The 23,775-nt window shown below is 33.5% G+C and overlaps 1 protein-coding gene across 1 annotated transcript in view; it reads right to left on the bottom strand.

Annotated features, from left to right (window-relative positions):
* The window catches only part of LOC148940976 (head-specific guanylate cyclase-like), an 84,414-nt gene that overhangs the window by 1,893 nt on the left and 58,746 nt on the right, over positions 1-23,775 (bottom strand). The window contains exon 4 of the mRNA XM_089105124.1: positions 12,745-13,424. Coding sequence (XP_088961250.1) covers positions 12,745-13,424 — 680 coding nt within the window. The remainder of the gene's footprint in view (positions 1-12,744; positions 13,425-23,775) is intronic.

Here is a 23,775-nt window from a genome sequence, read left to right as displayed (position 1 = left end):
CACTTGTAATATTGGAAACCTTGACCTGACCATATCCTGCTGACTTAAGTAAGTGTCAACAATGGTTAAGGCGCACTATATAGCTTGCATATTCACACCTGGTACTAAATTTAGGGGAGGGGCTTTAATACATAAGGGGTTTTGGGGAGGGGTTAGAACTTTTAATAGTGACAAAATATAAATGAAATTTAATTTAAACACTTTTTTTTTCAGATATAATAATGTTTTGTGTGATTGACACAGAATATATTGGTCAGAAATATTCCGCAACTGGCATTATATTCGAAGCAGCTTTCTTACTCCTAGACAATCAACGACGTGAAATTCATTGCTATAAATGGAACATCAGATACAATATGTATAAGTACGTGAAAAACAGATGGATTCAAATACTAAATTTTATAAATCGAAATGGCTTTTACGCTAAAACCATACGACCACATAATGAAAATGGCTATGAAATAAAACATATACAATAGGAAATGCAGGAAATATGCAGTTCTTTCGGTGTGCAAGCTGTTTATGTTAAGGGAAACGTGTCAACTGATAAACTCTTGCTAGAAAAATGTGATAAAAACATAGCATTATTCAATTTAGAAGACTTCAAATGTGAGAAATACTTGCATTCAGTCCATGACCCAGAAGATGAAGTTAGATATTTTGCTAAATTGGTACCGGAAAAGATACCTGACTTGGAAAAATGTATCAGAGATACAAAGTCCAAAACTTGGTCATCCTAATATAAAATTTAGTAATATTCTATTTTTTCTGATATGTAATTATTTTTTCTAAAATTTTTTAAATATTTTTAAGCAATGAATATCTCAAGCATAAAACGTTTTTATTCTTTATAGTATTCCATCACCAAGAAAATTAGAATTTAATATTCAACAAGACAGGGAAAACACTTTCAAGTTCAGCATGTTGGAGAACCCTAAATAGTAAACCATATAAAGGTAAGTTAACACTAAAAGGTTAAAGAATTTTTCTGAAATTATCTTAAGCCTGATACGTTTTTATTATTTAGAATAGTTCTTCGCCACGAAAAATATGCTTTAAGATTAAAAATTCCAGGGAACACACATTAAAGTTAAACATGTTGGAGAAACCAAAAAAGTTAAAAATAAAAAGGAAAGTTAATACTAAAGTGTTAAAGAATTTTTTAGAAATTATCTTAAGCATTAAACGTGTTTATTATTTCGAATAATCAATATCCAAAAAAATTATACGTTCAGATTAAAAATAACAGGGTATACACATTCAAGTTAAGCATGTTGGAGAACCCGAAATAGTCAACACTAAAAAGGTAAGTTAACACTAAAAGGTTAAAGCATTTTTCTAAAATTATCTTAAGACTGAGACGTTTTTATTATTTATAATATTACATCGCCACGAAAATTAGACTTTCAAATTCAACATGCCAGGGAACACATATTCAAGTTCAACATGTTGGAGAACCCTAAATAGTCATCCATAAAAAGGTAAGTTAACCCTAAAAGGTTAAAGAATTTTTCTGAAATTACACTTTCAGATCCAGTATGTCAGGGAACACACTTTCAAGTTCAGTATGTAGGATAACCATAAATTCTCATCCCCAAAAAGGTAAGTTAACCCTAAATGGTTAAAGAATTTCTATATTTATGCAGGGTTTCAACTAGCTATGGCTAAGTTTGATAAAGACAAACTATTTTCTTGCGAAAACACGCAAAATCAGAAAAAAAATGTTCAATTTTCCTTTATTTCATACGATCTTGTTCTGAAATTAATATATTTATTCTTATTTTCAACTAGCTATGGCTAAGTTGTATAAAGACAAGCTATTTTCTTTCTTAAACACAGAAAATCAGAAATAATTTCAAATGTTCATTTAGTACATAATCAATGAGACATAAATGTAGATTTTTATGTAGAGTTTCAACTCTCTACTGATAATTTTTATAAATACTAGCTGTTATAGTAAGAAAAACCACACACTAAGAAAAAATTTTCAATTTTCCATTAGTAAATATTAAATTAAGTCTAAAAATGAAGATATATATGAAGAGTTTCAACTACCTATGACCTAGTTTGATAAAGACTAGCTATTTTCTTTTGAATACACCTAAAATCAGAAAAAATTTTCAATGTTCGATTAGTACCAACTCAATTAGACTAAAAAAGTAGATATTTATGCAGAGTTTCAACTAGCTATGGCTAAGTTTGCTAAAGACAATCTATTTTCTTATGAAAACACACAAAATCAGAAAAAATTATAAATGTAAAGTTAGTACCTACGCAATTACACTAAAAATTAAGATATCTATGCAGAGTTTCAAGTAGCTATGGCTAATTTTGCTAAAGACAAGCTATTTTCTTATGAAAACACAAAAAATCAGAAAAAATGTTAATTGGTCAATTAGTACCAACGCAAATAGACTAAAATTGAAGATATTTATTCAGAGTTTCAACTAGCTATGGATAAGTTTGCTAAAGACTATCTATTTTTCTTGAGAAAACACAAAAATTCAGAAAAAATTATCAATGGTACTTTAGTACCTACGCAATTAGACTAAAAATGAAGATATTTATGCAGAGTTTCAACTAGCTATGGCTAATTTTTCTAAATACAAGCTATTTTCTTGCGAAAACCCACAAAATCATACAAAATTTTAAATGTCCCTATATTACATACGCAATTAGACTAAAAATTAAGATATTTATGCATAGTATCAACTAGCTATGGATAAGTCTTTTAAAGACAGGCTGTTTTCGCGTGAAAACACAAAAAATCAAAAAAATTTTCAATGTTCCTTTAGTACCTACGCACTTAGACTAAAAATTAAGTTATATATTCAGAGTTTCAACTAGCTATGGCTATGTTTGCTAAAGACAAGCTATTTTCTTGTGAAAAACCACAAAATCATAAAAATGTTCAATGTTCCCTTAGTACCTACCAAATGAGACGAAAAATGAAGATATTTATTTATAGTTTCAACTATCTATGGCTAAGTTTGCTAAAGACAAGCTATTTTATTGTGAAAACACACACAATCAAAAACATTTTAAATGTTCCTTTATCACCTATGCAATTAGAATGAAATGAAGATATTTATGCAGAGTTTCATCTAGCTATGATGACGTTATTTAAATACAATCTTTTTTCGTGTAAAAACACACAAACTCAGAAAAAATGAAAAAAGTTAATTTAGAATATACGATTTTAGTCTAAAAACGATTTGAGCCATTCATATATTAAACTATAGAGGTCGTATTGTGAGTAATACCAGCTTTGGTCTTGTGAAAACACACAAACTCAGAAAAAATGTACAAGGGTAAATGAGTACCCTCAAAAAGTTACTAAAAATGTAGTTAGCATGGCATAGATACCACGATATTGGGCTAAGTTCGATACACACACGAAATAAAATCGCGAAAACCAGAAACATCAGAAAAAAAAATGTTCAATGCTAATTTACTCCATATACACGTTTTTTTTACTGAATATATATTTTATTATTATAAAATATCTATGGCTAAGTTTGTTAAAGACAAGCTATTTTCTTGCAAAAACACACAAAATCAGAAAAAATATTGTTAGGTTAGGTTAAGTTAGATTAGGTTAGGTTAGCCTACGTACGCGCGCAGATAGGTTAGGTTAGGTTGGATTAAGTTAGGTTAGGTTAAGTTTGGTTAGTTTAGATTAAGTTAGGTTAGGTTAAGTTAGGTTAGGATAGGTTAGATTAAGTTAGGATAGGCTAAGTTAGGTTAGGCTAGGTTAGCCTACGTCCGCACGCGTACGTAGGCTAACCTAGCCTAACCTAACTTAACCTAACCTAACTTAATCTAACCTATCCTAACCTAACTTAACCTAACCTAACTTAATCTAACCTAACCTAACTTAACCTAACCTAACTTAATCCAACCTCACCGAACCGCACCGAGAGGAGCGCGTCCGGAGCCTAACTTAACTTACCCGAACTTCCTCTCCCCTCACAATATTTTTTCTTATTTTATGTGTTGCTACAATACAAGTTCGGTTCTTTATCACTATTTGTCCTTGATAGTTGTTACTCCGCATATAATACTAAATTAATGAATAATTGAATAGTTCATCGCTTAAACTAGAACATTTTTTTTCAGATTTTGGTGTGTTTCTAGCTTTCTAAGAGTGTCTTTAGTAAACTTAGCTATAGCTAGTTTAAAATCTTCTTAAATATCTTAATTCTTACTTATTGAGGTGTTAATAAATTAACATTGAAAATATTTTCTGAGTTTGTGTGTTTTCGCCAGAAAATAGCTTGTCTTAAGAACACTGATACACATATAGTTGAAACTCTGCATAATTAAAGTAATTTTGATAATACTTGCGTTTTTACTCAAGTAACATTTTACAAATCTTCTTATTTTGTGTGATTTCGTACTAAAATATCTTGTCATTAGAAAACTTAACCATAGATAGTTGAAACTTTGCATAAATTACTTCATTTAATCCAAAGTTCGTAGGTGATACCTGACCTTTTGAAATTTTTTTGATTTTGTGGGTTTTCACCATATAATATCTTGTCTTTATCATAATTAGCCATAGCTAGTTGAAACTCTACATAAATATCTTCATTTTAAGTCTATTTGAGTATTTACTAAAGTAAAATTGAACAATTTTAGTATTTTTTGTGTTTTCGCGCGAAAACAGCCTGTCCTTAGCAAACTTAGCCATATCTAGTCGAAACTCTGCATAGATAACTTAATTTTTAGTCTAATTTAGTAGGTACTAAAGGAACATTTAACATTTTTCTTATGTTGTGTGTTTTAGCACGAAAACAGCCTGTCTTTATCAGACTTATCCATAGCTAGTCGAAACTCAGAATAGCTATATTCATTTTTAGTCTAATTGAGTAGGTACTATATGAACAATTAAAATTTTGTCTGAGTTTGTGGGTTTTCGCCAGAATATAGCTTGTCTTTATCAATCTTAGCCATAGCTAGTTGAAACTCTGCATAAATATCTTCATTTTTAGTCTAATTGAGTTGGTACTAAAGGAGCAGTGATCATTTTTTATGAATTTGTGTGTTTTCGCAAGAAAATAGCTTGTCTTTAGCAAACTTAGCCATAGCTAGTTGAAACTCTGCATAAATATCTTCATTTTTAGTCTAATTGCGTAGGTACTAAAGGAACATTGAAAATTTTTTTCTGATTTTGTGTGTTTTCACAAGAAAATAGCTTGTCTTTATCAAACTTAGCCATAGCTAGTTGAAACTCTGCATAAATATCTTAATTTTTAGTCTAATTGTGTAGGTACTAAAGGTACATTGAAAATTTTTTCTGATTTTGTGTGTTTTCATAAGAAAATAGCTTGTCTTTAGCAAACTTAGCCATAGATATTTGAAACTCTACATAAATATCTTAATTTTTAGTCTAATTGTGTAGGTACTAAAGTAACATTTTAAATTTTTTCTGATTTTGTGTGTTTTCTCAAGGAAATAGCTTGTCTTTATCAAAGTTAGCAATAGATAGTTGAAACTCTGAATATATATATTCATTATTAGAATATGTGCGTAGGTACTACAGGAAAATTGAACATTTTATCAGATTTTGTGTGTTTTCACAAGAAAATAGCTTGTCTTTATCAAAATTAGCCAAAGATAGTTGAAACTATGCATAAATATATTCATTTAAGCCTCATTGCATAGGTACTAAAGAAACATTGAACATTTTTTTCTGATTTTGTGTGTTTTCGCAAGAAAATAGCTTGTGTTTAGCAAACTTAGCCTTAGCTAGTTGAAACTCTGCATAAATATCTTCATTTAAGTCTAATTGCGTAGGTACTAAGGGAAAATTGAAAATTTTTTTTGATTTTGTGCGTTTTCTCAATAAAATAGCTTGTCTTTATAAAACTTAGCCGTAGATAGTTGAAACTCAGAATAAATATATTCATTTCAGAATGATAGAGTAGGAAATAAATGAAAATTGAACATTTTTTTTCTGTTTTTGTATGTTTTCGAAAGAAAATAGATTGTCTTTAACAAACTTAGTCATAGATAGTTGAAACCCTGCATAAATATAGAAATTCTTTAACCATTTAGGGTTAACTTACCTTTTTGGGGATGAGAATTTAGGGTTATCCTAAAGACTGAACCTGAAAGTGTGTTACCTGACATACTGGATCTGAAAGTATAATTTCAGAAAAATTCTTTAACCTTTTAGGGTTAACTTACCTTTGTATGGATGACTATTTAGGGTTCTCCAACATGTTGAACTAGAAAGTGTGTTCCCTGGAATGTTTAATATGAAATTATATTTTTCCTCGCTATGTAATATAATAAATAATAAAAAAGTCTCATGCTTAACATAATTCCAGACACATTCTTTAACCTTTTTTTGTTAACTTACCTTTTCTGGGTTTACTATTTTGGGTACTCCAACATGGTGAACTTGAAAGTGTGTGCCCTGTCTTGTTTAATCTGAAAGTCTAATTTTCGTGGCGATGGAATATTCGAAATAATAAAAACGTCTCAGGCTTAAGATAATTTCAGAACAATTCTTTAACCTTTTAGTGTTAACTTACATTTTTAGGGTTTAATATTTTGGGTTCTCAAACATGCTTAACTTGAATGTGTGTTCCCTGGAATGTTTAATCTTAAATTATATTTTTGTTGGCGAAGGAATTTTATAATGAATAAAAACGTCTCAGCCTTAACATAATTTCAGAAAAATTATTTAAACTCTTAGTGTTAACTTACTTTTTTAGGGTTTACTATTTAGGGTTCTCCAACATGCTGAACTTGAAAGTGTGTTCACTGGCAGTTTGTATATGAAAGTCTAATTTTCGTGGCGATGGACTATTCTAAGGAATAAAAACGGTTGAGGCTTAAGATATTTATTGCTTAAACATATTTAAAACATTTGAAAAAAAATAATGACATATTTAAAAAAAAAAGAAGCTTAATCCATTTGATATGGGGGAGATCAAGTTTTGGACGTTGGATCTTTGGTACATTTGTCCAAATGAAGTATCTTGTTTGTGATCCCTTGATTAAAATATCTCAATTCATCTTCTTTACCATAGACTGAATGCAGATTTTCATTTCTATTGAAGTCTTCTAAATTGAATAGTGCTATGTTTTTGTCACATTTTTCTAGTACGAGTTTATCAGTTGGCACGTTACCTTTAACATAAACAGCTTACAAACCGAAAAAACTGCATATTTCCTGAATTTCCTCTTGTACATGTTTTATTTCATAGCCATTTTCATTATGTGGTCGTATGGTTTTAGCGTAAAAGCCATTTCGATTTATAAAATTTAGTGTTGGATTCCATCTGTTTTTCTCGTACTTATACATATTGTATCTGATGTTCCATTTATAGCAATGAATTTCACGTCGTTGATTGTCTAGGAGACAGAAAGCTGCTTCAAATATAATGCTAGTTGATTAATATTTAATAAAAATATATTATGTGCAAATAACAAAAAAAATCATTATATCTTAAAAAAAAAAAAGTGTCTAAATTCAATTTAACTTCTCTTTTTTCACTATTAAAAGTGCTATCCCTCTCCCACTGAAACATCATAGATTCACGCCCCTCCCCTAACTTTAGGAAAATGTTTATAGCTAAATTAGCTAAATTTCGAAGAAAAATGGTTAGACCCTGAAGTAAGAAACAATTTTCTGTTCCTTTCTATTTTTTCACTATTAAAAGTGCTAACTCTCCCCCCCTAAAAATTTTTTTTTTCGGCGGGTTTCGGAGCCACAGCGCATCCCGGTGGCGCGGCTTGGGCCCCCGCCGCGCGTCCCGCGCTGCGTCTCGGGCCCGGGGCGCATCCCCCCGGCACTTCCCTGACCCGTGGCGCATCCCCCCGGCACTTCCCTAACCTTGTCCCCAAAGCACCCCCCGGACCCATTGACGCATTCCAGGCTCCAGTTATTTACATAATGTCCCAAAAAACCCTATTGTTAGGCGCCATATGTCGTTTCGCCTATTTTCCATCCAGGTTGTCTATGACCCCAAATGAGCCTCAATTATTTTTAATCTAATATCTGTTATGTTTCCAAGGGTATTTTCTGAGAAAAAGTACACATAAATTCGAGAACCGTTAATTCTTATTCAGGAATGTCTCTCCATCACTAAAATATTGGCAAGGGTTGTAAGATTGAAAGTTATTTTAAAATATCCTTGCGAAAATTACGGGATTCATATGTGACAAATAGATAAATTTGAATAATCTCACTCAGTTCCTTCTCTTGAAACTTTGTGATAATCAATTGTGACAAATAGGGGATTTTGAGTTTCAAATGGTGAGCATTAATTGAAATTACCCATGAAAAATATTCGCTTATGTCATAACGGCGAAAAAATAGCAACATAGAAAATAGCAAAGATTAGAAAAAATAGCACTTTGAGTTTCAAAGGCAGTGATTATTATTAGAAATTACATAAAAATATTCGCTTATGAGATATCGAAGCGATAGCAAAGATTAGAAAAGAGCGGTTTCTTTGCAAAAAATTACATTTAGATATCTCCGAGGGAGGGGGGAGCAGAGAAAAGAGTGGTTTCTTTGTAAAAAATTACATTTAGATGTCTCCGAGGGAGATAAATTTAAAACAATGGTTGGGATGAGGGGTTAATATCTCACAGAGATAAGTTAATATTGGGATTGAAAAGGACTGAAAAATGAATAAATAGAAAGGTAGGAAAAAATACTTACATTTGTATATCCCGGCTGCACTTGGGCATCTGAAGGACCAGGTAGTGCATGCTGGAGGGTGGACGGGGCGACGTCGCTATGTTCTTGTGCGACTGGGCCGGCTATGTCACGATTTTGCATAGCTTCGGCAGGGTTCACCATATTATAAGAAGCCGTCCACTCTCTCTTTAACTTAAACCCAGGCTGCATTGGGGCTGGCACTGATGGGGATGTCTCGTCATATCTGGCTTTCTTGGACGGAGGTGCCATACATTCTTCATAATTGGGCTTAAAAAGAAGAGAAAAAATTAGTATCTAAATAATTTGCCACTTTTTACATAAGGAAAGTTAGTACCCTCATCCATATAATTTCGTTTAGTCTATCACTAAGAAAGCATAACGTAAAAAATTTCGTGAAATATACTAATTGCATCCTTTTTTTTGAATCCGAGAATTACGGTTCACTGAACCCTTCAAAAGCCGGCCTATATAAGTCAGCCTAGTTTCTTGTTTTTAGGCATTTCTGTTCTTTTCTGGTTTTAATCTGTATTGAGCATGCCTTGTTTGATGCATTTAAAGTATTAACGCTATTTTTTATCTTTCCATATCCTTTTACGATAGCTGGTATTTACCCTACCCCCAGAAAAACAGCCCACGGACAATAAACCCCCCGGACCCTATCCCTGACTCCCGACCGGGACAATTACACCCTCCCTACCCCTACAGCGATCGCCTCCTGTGGAATCGGAGACTTAAAGCTCACGGAGCCGTTCAAAAGCCGGCCTATATAAGTCAGCCTATTTTCTTATTTTTAGGCATTTCTGTTCTTTTCTGGTTTTAATCTGTATTGAGCATGCCTTGTTTGATGCATTTAAAGTATTAACGCTATTTTGTATCTTTCGATATTCTTTTACGATAGCTGGTATTTACACTACCCCCATAAAAAACACCCCGAGGCAAATAAACCCTGAGAAAAGACATGGACAAATACCCCCGCCCCACAGCGAAAGATATCGCATCCTTTTGAATCTGAGAATTACAGCTCACTGAGCCGTTCAAAAGCCGGCCTATATAAGTCAGCCTAGTTTCTTATTTTTAGGCATTTCTGTTCTTTTCTGGTTTTAATCTGTATTGAGCATGTCTTGTTTGACGCATTTAAAGTATTAACGTTATTTTTTATCTTTCCATATCCTTTTACGATAGCTGGTATTTACCCCACCCTCAGGCACAACAGCCCACGGACCATAACCCCCACGGACACTAGCCCCTGCGACAAGACATGGAAAAATACCCCCTCCCCACAGCGACTGATATCGCATCCTCTTGAATCTGAGAATTACAGCTCACTGAGCCGTTCAAAAGCCGGTCTAGTTTGTTTGAAGAAAATCCCCCCCCCCCTAATACTAAACGTTGAAAATGTGTATATTTAGTCAAACATCGAAGCATTGATCTTAGCTATGGTTCTTTTTCAGTTATCCAATAAATAAAAACATGTTTTTAGTCGTGTCCTTTTGAATCTGTGAAATCTTTGGAAACTAAACTGCTAATGAGCAGGAAATGCTCTAAAAAGGGTCAGAGCTAATTATAAGCCTCGCATCGAAGAGCCTTGTGTCAAAACAGAACGGCATTTACATTAAAAATTGACAGAAGTCAGTAGACACTACATCACAAGAGAGAAAAGTCAAACTTTAACGAAAAGAAAATTATTTCTTTTTGCGAGAATTTGATTGTAAAACAATTGGGGATGAGGTTAGGGTAAAAAGAATATATTTTATGTTTTCCTAGTGAGTATAAAGATTGTAAAGTGATGTTTTTAGTGTCTGTGGGGGGGGGGGGGGTTGGGAAAAAGGAAAATATTAACGTTTTATCTGAATATAATAGAGGATGTCCAAGGAAAATTCGTTTGAAAATAAAAATGTAATGCAATGGTAAATTGAAGTTGCCACGGCTTCTAATTCATCAATATTATCCATTGTTGTTTACACAGCGTCAAATACTTTCTGATAATTTAATCACATTGCATGCCCGTTATATACGAAATCTCAAGGGCGAATTGTTATGTAACGGGGAAATCATATGTAACCAGCCCTCTGATTGGCTGAGAAGGAGGATGTATCCGACTCGCTGATTGGCTGAGAAGGAAACACGTGATCTAACTGTTTCCGGGAAAGTCATAATATTGGCGAGAGCAACAACAACAAATACTATTTCTGGACACCATGACATTCGCCTCGAGCATGTACATGACCAAAACAACAACAAATACTATTTCTGGATCATAACATTCGCTGAGAGCGTGCACTTACAACAACAACAAATACTATTTCTGGACACCATGACATTCCCAATCGATTACGCAATCAAGTTCTTGGAAATTCACTTCCCCCTCGAGTCCTAGATCAATAACATTGTTCCCTTTAGAATTCAATGCGCATGTGCAACCTTCGCCCCGGAGTTATTACACATAGAAACATCAAATAAATCGACCTTGGAAAAAGAGGTCATTGACCCCATTAACCACGTGTTCTCCCTAGGGAGGCTATGCCCATATTGTTTCATAATTCCCCACGCTCGTGAATCAATAATTCCCCCATCGATTATGTAAATCACCCCTCATGCCATTACACGTGGCCAAACAACAACAACAACAGATCGATTGACCTTGACCCCCATTAGACTCGATCGATAATCCTTGAATAAATTATATCCCGTCAGCATTAAACTAAATTGTAGATGGCAGCACGGTGTTCGTCCCGGACCTCCTGATAGGGTTCTACTGGCACTAGAGCCCGAAAGGGCATTTTCAGACAAATTGTTTTTTCTGCAAGAGGTCCTTTGCATAAGTTTTGAAAAATGATTCACACCCTGACCTCTCTTGATTTAGAAGAACATATTTGGACCCAACAAGTAATTTATATATATTTTTTCAGTCAAAATATTTTGAGCACAAAATACAATATTAAATTCAAATGCTTTCCCCAACAAAGGTGAGCATTGGAAAAATGCGGCCATTCCCTTAAAAAACTAGCAAATTATGACATCAGATTCATCCTGACTTTTAAAATAATTCTCTTGAAAAAAATTTTTGGGACACTTTTCAGAGATACTTGTAACAAATTAATGATTGCGGAAATTGAAAAGAACTATATTTAAATGGAAAATTTCAGTTCTCAATACTGTTTAAGGAAGAAAAAATTCGTGTCTCAATAAACACCATTTTTATACAATTTGTGCCAAAGTGGGCAATTTTGGCCCTAATCGGTTCAAAATTTCAATTGATAAGAAAAGTTATGAGACAAAATTCCATTCAAGGTATTAAAACTCCTATAAAAAATACTTAGCAAAAACTCTCACGTGGCCGATTGCTTCTTATTTAATACCTAACTGTGCATTTTATGATATACGCATTGTAAACAAGCCGAAAGCCAATTAAACCTCGAAAACTTATTTTGATACATAGAAGGAAAATGAGTCGTTAATACTTAAGACGAATAGATGTCCCTATAGATATAAAAGAGACTGCTCTGCCCCGGGGGCAGTGTGTCCTAAGTACTCCGCTCTTTAGGCCAAAGTTTAACTTCTTCGTTAATGAGAGCTTATTAAATATAATGTATTTATAGTTACGAATATTTTCTTTCCCCAATGTTTTCCACAAGAATAGAGCAAAATTTTAATTTTTACAATACTTGATGTTTAAAAGTGTATCCTTTTTCTGTCTAACCCACAACGTAAACTTCGAAAAAAAAGTTGAAATGATTGAAAAAGATGGCAGCTCCCCATGAAATTATGAAAGATTGTTCGCTTTAAGTTCGCTCTTTACATATATTGTCAATTTTATTTAAATTCAGTGAAACAAAGTAAATCAATTTTGCAGTAAATTGTTGTTCCTAGAAAAACTTAGAATCAACCAACAGAAAAAACCCTGATCTAAAAGCTGCAGCTTTGAAAAGCAGAGAATGTTGATATTGTTTATATCTTTATTGCAGTGCTGAAAACCTGAAAAAATAAATTGGAACATATTGTGGTTCAAGTTGGTATAAAAAATAATACATAAGAAAAACATGTAAAATAGTAAAGCTTACCAAATTTTGATGGGTATCCGATTCATCGACTGTTCTCCGACATCGGAGAATAAAAGGAGAATTAATCTTTTTCACTATCTTGGAGAATGATGTGGGATTCAAATGTGGCTTTCTAATGTCTAAATATGTTACAAAATCACTTTCATATAATTTTATGGAGCGACCGAATAGTTTCAAAAATCCAACTCCAAGTTCAACTATTTTCAACTTTCTATCAAGCACCAAATGCCACGGGAAGGCGGAGCAAAATGTTTTTGAAGAAAACCTCTCTGTACCCCACTCTCTATTTTGCATAGGTACTGTTTTGATTTTATAGCCAAAATGGTAACGTTTTGACTCTAGACTAGAAAGCTCATGAAGTGTCACTTGCATTGATAAAGAACAGCGAAATAAGTTTTTTGCAATACCTTTAAGCACTCCAGCAAAAATATACCCGGCAGTTGGGGTATTAGTTCCATAGTGAAGTAAGATCCGTTCTGGGTCTCGAACACAAGAAAAAGATGTGTGGTGATAGTCTTTGGTACTATTTGATATCCTTAGCTCTGCAAAAACACTTCCCAATCCTAAGAGAAAGTCTTGAAGGTTGGGGGCAAAATTTCTCAACGTTCCTGAGAATTTTGTAAGGCAGGCCACGAGAAGTTTCTCTCCCAGGGCTTCTAACACTACACGAAACTCGTCAGCTAGAAAACATTCAAAGTAGTTGACATAATGATGGATAAATATTAGAAAATTCTAAAAATACCACTCCTAATTTACTGGTAAGTCTTTGATGTTGGGCGTCCGAAATTCTAATATCTTCTGGCCTGTTTTTAATAAGTCTTATTCATAATAATTAAGAAAGAAGATCAGAAACCTTGCACGCTTCTAATAACGGAAAAGATAGTGAAATTCTAGGCTCCCAGCCCCAATCTGTTGAATCAAATAAACAAAGGCCGAAATGAAATGTACTTTGGGGGAAGACAACATACATCGGCTAGTGTCTGAATGACTGTTACCTTATTTTGGGTTGAGCGCCAAAATTCAAATATCTTCTGACATTTTTTTTTTTTTTTTTAACAAGTCCTATTTATAATGCTTCAAATAAAAAAATAAAATAAAAACGAGCCAGAAGCTTGTAAGCTTCTAATGAAAGAGAAGATAAAACATTTTGGACTTACAGCTCCAACATATGTTGATTCAAAATAGATAAAGGTCACAATGAAATGAATGAACTTAGGGGGAAAATGAAGTTCTTCGGCTAAATTGGCAAAAATGAATTAAATCAGCTTTTTAATCATAAAAGTATTAAAAAACCTTTCACATGCGTCTAATTTTTCTAATTTGACTTATGCTTAAGATTTATAAATGAAAAGATTGTTTCGTTTTGTCAAAATAAAGCAGTTCGAAGTAACGACCTCTAAGTAAGGAGCGACCCGTGCTAACCCTACTGGAACTCCAAAAAGGGTGTATTGATAGCAATATATGTATCAAAAGTATCCGCTTTTTTGATGATTTTGAATGAATAAAAGTCAATTATAATTTTTTTTTATAGAGTCGAATGTTACCTATCAATAATTATGAGTTTCAGAGCATTTGACGGACTTTCTAAAAAGAGGGAAAACACCCCCAAAAGAGCAAGTGATCTTGAATCGAATAACACTATCTAATTTAATATATCAGATAAAAATATTTTTGATTTTTCAAACTCCAATCCACAAAACAGTTAATGTATTTTTTCCGAAAAGGAAGATAACAGACGAGTGTTTCTTCGTTTGTTCATTTATTTTTTTCCCCAGGGGCGATCTTATTGAACCAATGGTCTTAGAAAATTGTAAGAAGACTAATTCAAACAGAGATTAAAGGCTCTGGTGCTCTTTTTGAGTGTCCAAAAAAGGCTGGAAAGTGGTGTTTTCTGCAATTTTGGGGCGCAAAATAAAATTTTGGCTGTGGATTGCCAAAAAGCCATTGAGAAAAAATTGGCATACTGCCAATCGAATTATAATTACCAAAAAACAGCAAGTTCGGTTTTCTAGTTTCAGAGGTGGCAACTCCGCATGGTGGCAACTCGTCCCTGAAGATACATATAGCCCATACGAAATGGGTGTTTAATATAGACATTTGTGTTAAAGCTTCATCTACATAAATGGATTCATTTGAATTCTTAAAAAAGCTATGTACAGAAGTGTGTAATAACGCATCAGCCAGTACAGAGGAGCTCCGGTGCATCTTTGAGAAGGTGGGGAGGAGTGGGTTTGAAGCACAAAGAGTGCATTTTAATGCCAAAATCTTCTGATTCTTTTGTCTCTCGAAAAAGCTGGTGAAGAGCCTCTAGATGAATATAAAAGAAGAATTGATGCGGGTCTAAAAATTTCTGGGGATATTTCCGGAGAAATATCCGGGGGAAATTTCCGGAGACCTGTCATATGGGTGGTTCCCCTCTTATTGCAGGGAATATTTTTTCTCTGTAGCATAAGGATTACATTTCCATGCTTACCGAAATAAAAAGGGGAGAGGTGGGGAGGGTTAGTAGAAGTTCCACCAGAAAATTTTCAGGGGTTGGATGGGTTAACAGTAGTAATCAAGTTTATACTTCTACCGGTCCTATAGCAAGACATTTCTACCGGTCCTATAGGTAAACATTTCTACGAGATGTATACACCTTTTCAAAGAGAGTGACTATCCCCATGCATATAGGTAATACTTCTACAAGACATTACACATTTTCAAAGTGAGTGAGAGCTATGCGTTTCAGAAAACCGGTGCGTCTTGTTTAGCAGCCAATATTTTCAATTATTTTTTTGTATATATTCAAGTTTCAGATTAGAATTTTTTACAGTTTGAATAGTTCATTCATTCTACCAGTATCAATATTTTTGCAATTATTTACATAGATATGGAATATTCTAAGCGACTTCTGGCGAGTAAAATTTTCTAATTATTATAATAAAAGAAATCTATTTTTTTGTCTCGCCATTAAGTTAAGGAAGAATTTCCTTACTTACGCTTTATTTTTTCACATTGCTGTTAGCTCTTTTAAAAAGCTTCCTTCTTTTAAATATTAAACAGTCCATGTATTTCAATTTTAGTAAATATTCAAAAAAGAGGGGTAGAATTCATATCTCTTTTGAAAATGCTAAAAAAAAAAACTTAAGCGTATAGGGTGAGATATAGGCTAGAGGACGAACCCTTTATATACTCAATAATTTTTAGTTTGGGCTATATCCAAGAGTCTTTTTCTTCCTTTTTCTGTGATTTTAAGTATTTCGTAATTTAGGTATATAAGTTTTAAAAGCTTTGCATATAAAAAAAATATATAATTGTCAGCTTTTTGTGTTTGATACTATGGAATTGAAGGTCCAATGCCCTCCGTTAATATTCTGAATAAGTAAGAATTGAGCTAGCTAATTAAATTTTGTCATTTTTATTTCAAATTTTGGGGGTTTAGTACTGTGATATTTGTAATTTAGGTATATAAGTTTTAAAAGATTTGCATAAAAAAAATATATAATTGTCAACTTTTCGTGTTTGATACTATGGAATTGAAGGCCCAATGCCCTTTGTTAATATTCTGAATATGTAAGAATTAAGCTAGCTAATTAAATTGCATCATTTTTTCAACTTTTGGGGGTTTGATATTAAAGGGGTAGTACCCTCCCGTAAGCTAAATAGTTTGAAAACTGAAAAGGATTTTTATTTTAGAATGCCGTTGATCAATCATCGCAGCAAAAACGTGCAAAATGGAATGAAGCCCACGACAACGCTGAGACAGGAGTAATCAAGCCAAGTGTCAGCTCTGCAAAAACCTCTATGCAACCTGGCAGGAAATTCAAGAGGGAATGGATGCTTTCATATAATGTTTCAATCTCATCCAATCAAGATGGGGGGGGGGCACTCCTCTTCATGCTTTGCCAGGGACTTCAGATGTACAATTGCAGTAAGAATTTGTAAATGTATATAATTTTTTTTCTTTCCGGATTTTCAAAAATAAGGCAAATTTTCTCAAGCGCGTAACTTTTGATGAGTAAAACTTAAATTTGTTTCTAAACTATTCTATAATAATCCTATTTCATTTTCTTTCATTACCATTAACCAAATTAGCAGTATATAAAAGAGTGGTTATAACACAAAAGTAGCAAATAGCTTATCATACTTTTCTATAGATTTATAAAACCTTTCCTGTAATTTTCTCTTTTAAGCAAGATGTTTTCTAATGCAAAAATCCATTATTTCTTTAAACAAACTCTATATAAACAAATCACTATTTCACAGTTGACAATTGAACAACCGTTCTTAAACTGGGATATGTTTTGGACTTAGCTTTGCGCGTATTTAATCTTTTATCAAAATAACCCATCAGGAAGGCTGAATGTTAATCCGACAGGTATAATTTGAATGTTAATCGCTCGTTACAAAGTTTCAAATAACCGGATGTTTTTATCTTAGATGAAGAGAGATATTAACACAGGAAAAAAAATTCTTAATAATTTAAAATGTGACAACGCAGTGTTATCAAAAACATTATTTGGGGCGAGACCGTTTTGGACATTTCAGTAAAACAGTTAGAGACATTCTAAAAGATTATTTTAGAAGATTTTTTCGACAAGGATTTGAGGCTGAAACTCTAGGGTCGTGATAATACACAAGTTCTATTTGAACAGTGTTGTTAAGTCCTTTACCCCCAACTCGAATAAGATCCAATCCTCCTGCCCCAAAGGAAGCTCCAGGTCCCCGAAGGTCCTCCCCAAGTTTCTAAAAAGGATAATCCTGTCATCACTCAGGTAAAAATTAAGCTAAAACGATTATGATTTTTTCAACTTTATGAAATAATGGTTACTTCTCATAAAAAATGTAACCTTTTTTCCAAAAATAAATGAAATGGTACCATTATTGGATAATGAAACATCTGCATTTACAGGACCATTACTGTCACTGCCAATGGAGTTCAGAGATGAACCTACATTAGTTGTAGATAATATGGAATGGCAAGGGGGTTTCCTTAACGATGTTTTTTTGGGGACCTAGCTAGCCTAGACGATTTAAGTTGTGATATTGATATGATAGAGGATCCGGACTGGGTAGATAGATTTATGCGTGAACATTTAGGCGATGTTACTAGTGTAACTGAACCGGGTCCTCATAAAGAAATTACATCACAGGATAATACAAGCTAGCATACTCAATTTTCCCCAAATACTATGAAATTTTTTCTAGGGGACCACGCTCCTCCTCCAACCTTTGCGATTGAACAAAGGGGGGGTATTGACAATTTAATGTCACTCCCCACTAGTCCGCTTAATGCTGTAACAATCAACATTTTTGGGCCTAATTCTTCCGGTGACATTTTTGATGACAACTTTACTATTAGTGAATTGAATACCGTACAAATAGGTGCAGGATATAAAAATAGTGCAATTTCCACGGACATAGGGGCATTTTAATTGTTAGAGTCTGATCTAACTCACTTGCAAACGTATAAGGTAAATTTTAATCCCCCCGAGGAAAACGTGATTGAAGGGGGTAGTATTTTAACTGACCCTGTGAATATTCTCCATAGCTACATTGAAAGAATTTAAGCACAAATTGAGATTCAGACTCAGAAATGGTGGGGGGGGGGGGTAAAGGGGGGTGTGATGCATCATTGAATCAAAAAGTTTATTAAAAAAATATGCCCACCGGGGATATTTTTTATTTTACTTTTTAAAACGGCACCCAGACTTTTTACCAAGGTCTAAATGAAATTGAGGACAACTGTTTTAACTGGTCAAATAAACTGATATCAAATTTGGACACGTTTAATGAGAGGGGGTGTGGGACCACAATTATATACATTGAAAACAGAGATCTGAGTCTCAGTAGATTTAAAAAAAAACTTTATTTTAAGGGGAGGGAGGGGTAAAAAATTAAATGCAACCCAGATTTTTCGGCTGGAAAAGGGGTTCAGGTTTTCAAATTGGACAGTGGGCTGCAATACTTAAAATACATATTTTTAGCAGCAGCCCATAAAACATTAAAAGAAGTCATTTATGAAAAATCTCGACAGAGTTGCTCGTAACAGTGGAGAAAATTTCGAAACCTAGGTCTGAAAATCCCCAAACAGCCAATTAAATATTCTAATTCATGATTTCAGGCAAGTCAAACTATGAAATACTAAAGTTAACTTCTCAAATAATAAATTCCAGGAACCTAACACCCAAGAAAATCTAAAAAACTAGGTCTGAAAACCCAAACAGCTAATTAACTATTCTAATTCATGATTTCAGGCACGTAAAACCACAAAATACTAAAGTTAACTTCTCAAATAATAAATCCCAGGAACCTAACACCCACGAAAATCTAAAAAACTAGGTCTGAAAATTTCCTGAATTAAATTTCTCTAAGCTCTAAGCTAAAACTCTAAACTCTTAACTATTACTAAACTGAACTTCAACTCTAGCAAAAACTCTAAGCTAAGACTCTAAGCTAAATTTTTAAACTCTTAACTAAAACTAAACTAAACTAGAACATCAACAAAAACTCTAAGCTAAGACTCTAGGGTAAAAATTCTAAACTCTTAACTAAAACTAAACTAAACTAGAACTCTAAAAAAATTGAATAATTTCGAAGTCCAAAAAAAAAAAAATTGTTAAAAAAATTACGTGCGCCCACATAACCCCGTCTAAATTTTTTTCTTGAATTCCTCATTTGGATGCACAATACAGAAATTTAATTAAAGAAATTATCCTTCAACTCTAGCAAAAACTCTAAGCTAAGACTCTAAGGTAAATGTCTCAACTCTTAACTAAAACTAAACTAAAATAGAACTACAGAAAAAACTCTAAACTAAGACTCTAGGATAAAATTCTAAACTCTTAACTAAAACTAAACTAAACTAGAACTCAAACAAAAAGTTGAATAACTTCGAAGTCCAAAAAAAAAATTTGTTAAAAAAATAGTTTGTTTTCATGAAAAAAATCTTGAATTAGAACCATCAGTCCTCATAAATAGGAGTTTTGGTATTGAACAAAAAATCTTAAAAAAATTTGGGATTTTCACGAACAGTCTTATAAACTCATGTAGTTCACCCATTTTTGCCTTTTTAAGCCCCATATCAACAAAAAATTTCCCTCGCACGTGCCTGGTGATGTCAAACCTACTCTCCGAGATTTCTTCATCTTAATTGACTTTAGAAATATCATAACTAAACTTCAACTCTAACAAAAACTCTAAGCTAAGACTCTAAGCTAAAACTTTAAACTCTTAACTAAAACTAAACTAAACTAGAACTTCAACAAAAACTCTAGGCTAAGACTCTAAGCTAAAACTCTAAACTCTTAACTAAAACTAAATTAAACTAGAACACTAACTAAAAAAAAATAGTTTTGTTTTCTTGAAAAAAATATTGAATTAGAACCATCAGTCCTCATTAATAGGAGTATGGGTATTGTCCAAAAAATCACAAAAAACCTTGGGTTTTTCACGAACCGTCTTATAAACTCATGCAGTTCACTAATTTTTTTGCCTTTTTAAGCCCCCCACCAACAAAAAATTTCCCTCGCACGTGCTTGGTGATGTCAAACCTACACTCCGACACTTCTTCATCTTAATTGACTTTAGAAATATCATAACTAAACTTCACCTCTAACAAAAACTCTAAGCTAAGACTCTAAGCTAAAACTTTAAACTCTTAACCAAAACTAAACTAAACTAGAACTTCAACAAAAACTCTAAGCTAAGAATCTAAGCTAAAAATTCTAAACTTTTAACTAAAACTAAACTAAACTAGAACTATAACAAAAACTCTAAGTTAAAACTCTAAGCTAAAACTCTAAACTCTTAACTAAAACTAAACTAAACTAGAACTCTAACAAAAACTCTAAGCTAAGACTCTAAGCTAAAACTCTAAACTCTTAACTAAAACTAAACTAGAAGTACTTTGTTTTCCATCGAAACCTAGGTCTGAAAATCCCCAAACAGCCAATTAAATATTCTAATTCATGATTTCAGGCAAGTCAAACCATGAAATACTAAAGTTAACTTCTCAAATAATAAATCCCAGGAACCTAACACCCACGAAAATCTAAAAAACTATGTGTGAAAACCCAAACAGCTAATTAACTATTCTAATTTATGATTTCAGGCACGTAAAACCACAAAATACTAAAGTTAACTTCTCAAATAATAAATCCCAGGAACCTAACACCCACGAAAATCTAAAAAACTAGGTCTGAAAATCCCCAAACAGCCAATTAAATATTCTAATTCATGATTTCAGGCACGTAAAACCACAAAATACTAAAGTTAACTTCTCAAATAATAAACCCCTGGAACCTAACACCCACGAAAATCTAAAAAACTAGGTCTGAAATCCAAACAGCTAATTAACTATTCTAATTCATGATTTTAGGCACGTAAAACCACGAAATACTAAAGTTAACTTCTCAAATAATAAACTCCGGGAAACAAACACCCACGAAAACCAGGCCGCGAGGCCCCCCTCAAAGGTTTTAGGAAATAATTTACAGGACTTTATTCAAACCGAGACTTTCCCTATGGATAACACATTCGGCCTGGTCTGAAGTTAAATAGTGTCCAAGGGGGAGGGTGGTCACACCATCTTGACAAACATAGACCTTGTCGGAGATGGTACTCATGGCAACTTTGATTGCCATGAATTTTGCAATACCTCATGGGACCCGAAAATGTTCGTTTAGTTCTAAAAGAGAAAAGGAAAAGTTGGACATAGTAGAATTTCCCTTTATTAACGCCGTGAGGAAGTAATCGACGTATTTTCGTAACGGGGGAAAAATTGACGTGACGATTTATATCTTTGGGGGGCTTGTAAAAAAAACAAACCCAAATTTTTATATTATCCACCGTCCGTGTTCTCACTGAATACAAAACTTCTTTTTTATTTGTTTATTTTCCCCATCTACAAATTCCGTGTCATGCTTGAGAACAACCATCCCCACCCCAAGATTTTCTTTTCTTTTTTAAATATGCTTATTTAGTTAAATGACACCGGATACTTCCACTCTAAACAATAGAAAATTACTTTAGGGAAATTTTTTCCACCGTTGCGAGCAAGTCTATCGAGATTTGTTACTGATGACTCTTTTTTTAATGTTTTATGGCCTACCGCTAAAAAAGCGTACTTAAAACTCTGCAGCCCTGTGTCAAAACCGAAACCCTGAACCGCTTTGGCAGCCAACAAATCAGGATTGCATTTAATTTTTTACCCCGCCCTCCTCTTAAAATAAAGTTTTTTTTAAATATACTGAGATTCAGATCCATGCGTTCAATGTATAAAACTGTGGACCCACTCCCTCTCTCATTAAACATGTTCAGAGTTGATATCCATTTATTCACCCAGTTAAAAAAGTTATCCTCGAATTCATTTAGACCAGGTTAAAATGTCTGTCTACCTTTGTAAAAATTAAAATGAAAAATATCCCCGGATGTCCCCTTTTGTAAATAAAATTTTTGATTAACTGATGTTTTAACTCTCCCTTGACCCCCCCCCCATTTCTGAATCTGAATCTCAATTTTCGCTCGAATTCTGTCGATGTAGCTATGGAGAACATTCACAGGGTCAGTTAAAATAATGCCCTCGTCAACCACGTTTTCCTCGGGGGGGGGGGGGGGGGTTAAAATTTACCCACTAAGTTTGTAAGTGAGTTAGAGCAGACTCTAACAAATAAAATTCCCGTATTTCCGAGGACATAGCACTATTTTCATGTCCTGCACCTATTTGTACAGGACCCAATTCACTAATAGTAAAGTTGTCATAAAAAATGTCCCCGGAAAAATTAGGCCCAACAATTTACATTGCTGTATCATTAAGCGAAATGGTGGGGGGATGACATAGAATTGTCAATAACCCCCCTTTTTTTAACCGTAGAGGTTGGAGGAGGCACGTGCTCTCCTTAGTAAAAATTTCAAGGTGTTTGGGGACCATTGATTATGCCAGCCTGTATTATCCCGTGACGTAATTTCCTTATGAGGCCCCTGTTCACCTGCCCTAGTAAAATCGCCTAAATGTTCATTCATAGATCTATCTACCCAGTCCGGATCATCTAGCATATTAACATCACAAGTTAAATCGTCTAGGCTAGCTAGGTCCCCAAAGAAAACATCGTTAATGAAACCCCCTTGCCATTCCATATTATCTACAACTAATGTAGGTTCGTCTCTGAACTCCATTGGTGGTGATAGTATTGGTCCTGTAAATTCAGTTGCTTCATCATACAACGGCAGTGCTATTTCATTAATCTGTAGAAAAACGGTTTTATTTTCTATGTGAAATAAGCATTATTTCATAAAGTTGCAAAAATCATGTTCATTTTAGTTGTATGTTTACCTGAATGAGGGCTGGATGATCCTTTTTAGAGCCCCGGGGGGACCTTCGGGGATCGGGAGCTTCCTTTGGGATAGGAGGATCGGAGCCCTTTCGAGTTGGGGATAGAGGACTTCACAACACTGTTCAAATAGAACTTGTGTATTATAACGACCCTAGAGTTTCAGCCTCAAATCCTTTTCGAAAACATATTCTAAAATCATCTTTTAAAATGTCTCTAACTGTTTCGCTGAAATGTCCAAAACGGTCTCGCCCAAATAATGTTTTTGATAACACTGCGTTGTCACATTTTAAATTATTAAGAATCCTTTTTCCTGTGTTAATATCTCTTCATCTAAGATAAAAACATCCGGTTATTTGAAACTTTTTAACGAGCGATTAAAATTCAAATTATACCTGTCGGATTAACATTCAGCCTTCCTGATGGCTTATTTTGATAAAAGATTAAATATGCGCAAAGCTAAGTGCAAAAACATATCCCAGTTTAAGAACGGCTGTTCAATTGTCAACTGTGAAATAGTGATTTGTTTATATAGAGTTTTTTTAATGAAATAATTGGATTTTTGCATTAGAAAACATCTTGCTTAAAAGAGAAATTACGGGTAAGGTTTTATAAATCTATAGAAAAGTATGATAAGCTATTTGCTACTTCTGTGTTATAACCACTCTTTTATATACTGCTAATTTGGTTAATGGTAATGAAAGAAAATGAAATAGGA

This window comes from Artemia sp. Qi Xiang Cuo, chromosome 19 (genome assembly GCF_049724085.1).
Source record: "Artemia sp. Qi Xiang Cuo chromosome 19, ASM4972408v1, whole genome shotgun sequence".
NCBI classification, from domain to species: Eukaryota; Metazoa; Arthropoda; class Branchiopoda; order Anostraca; family Artemiidae; genus Artemia; species Artemia sp. Qi Xiang Cuo.
Note: the sequence above shows the minus strand (reverse complement) of the source record. Positions and strands in the feature narration are given on the sequence as shown.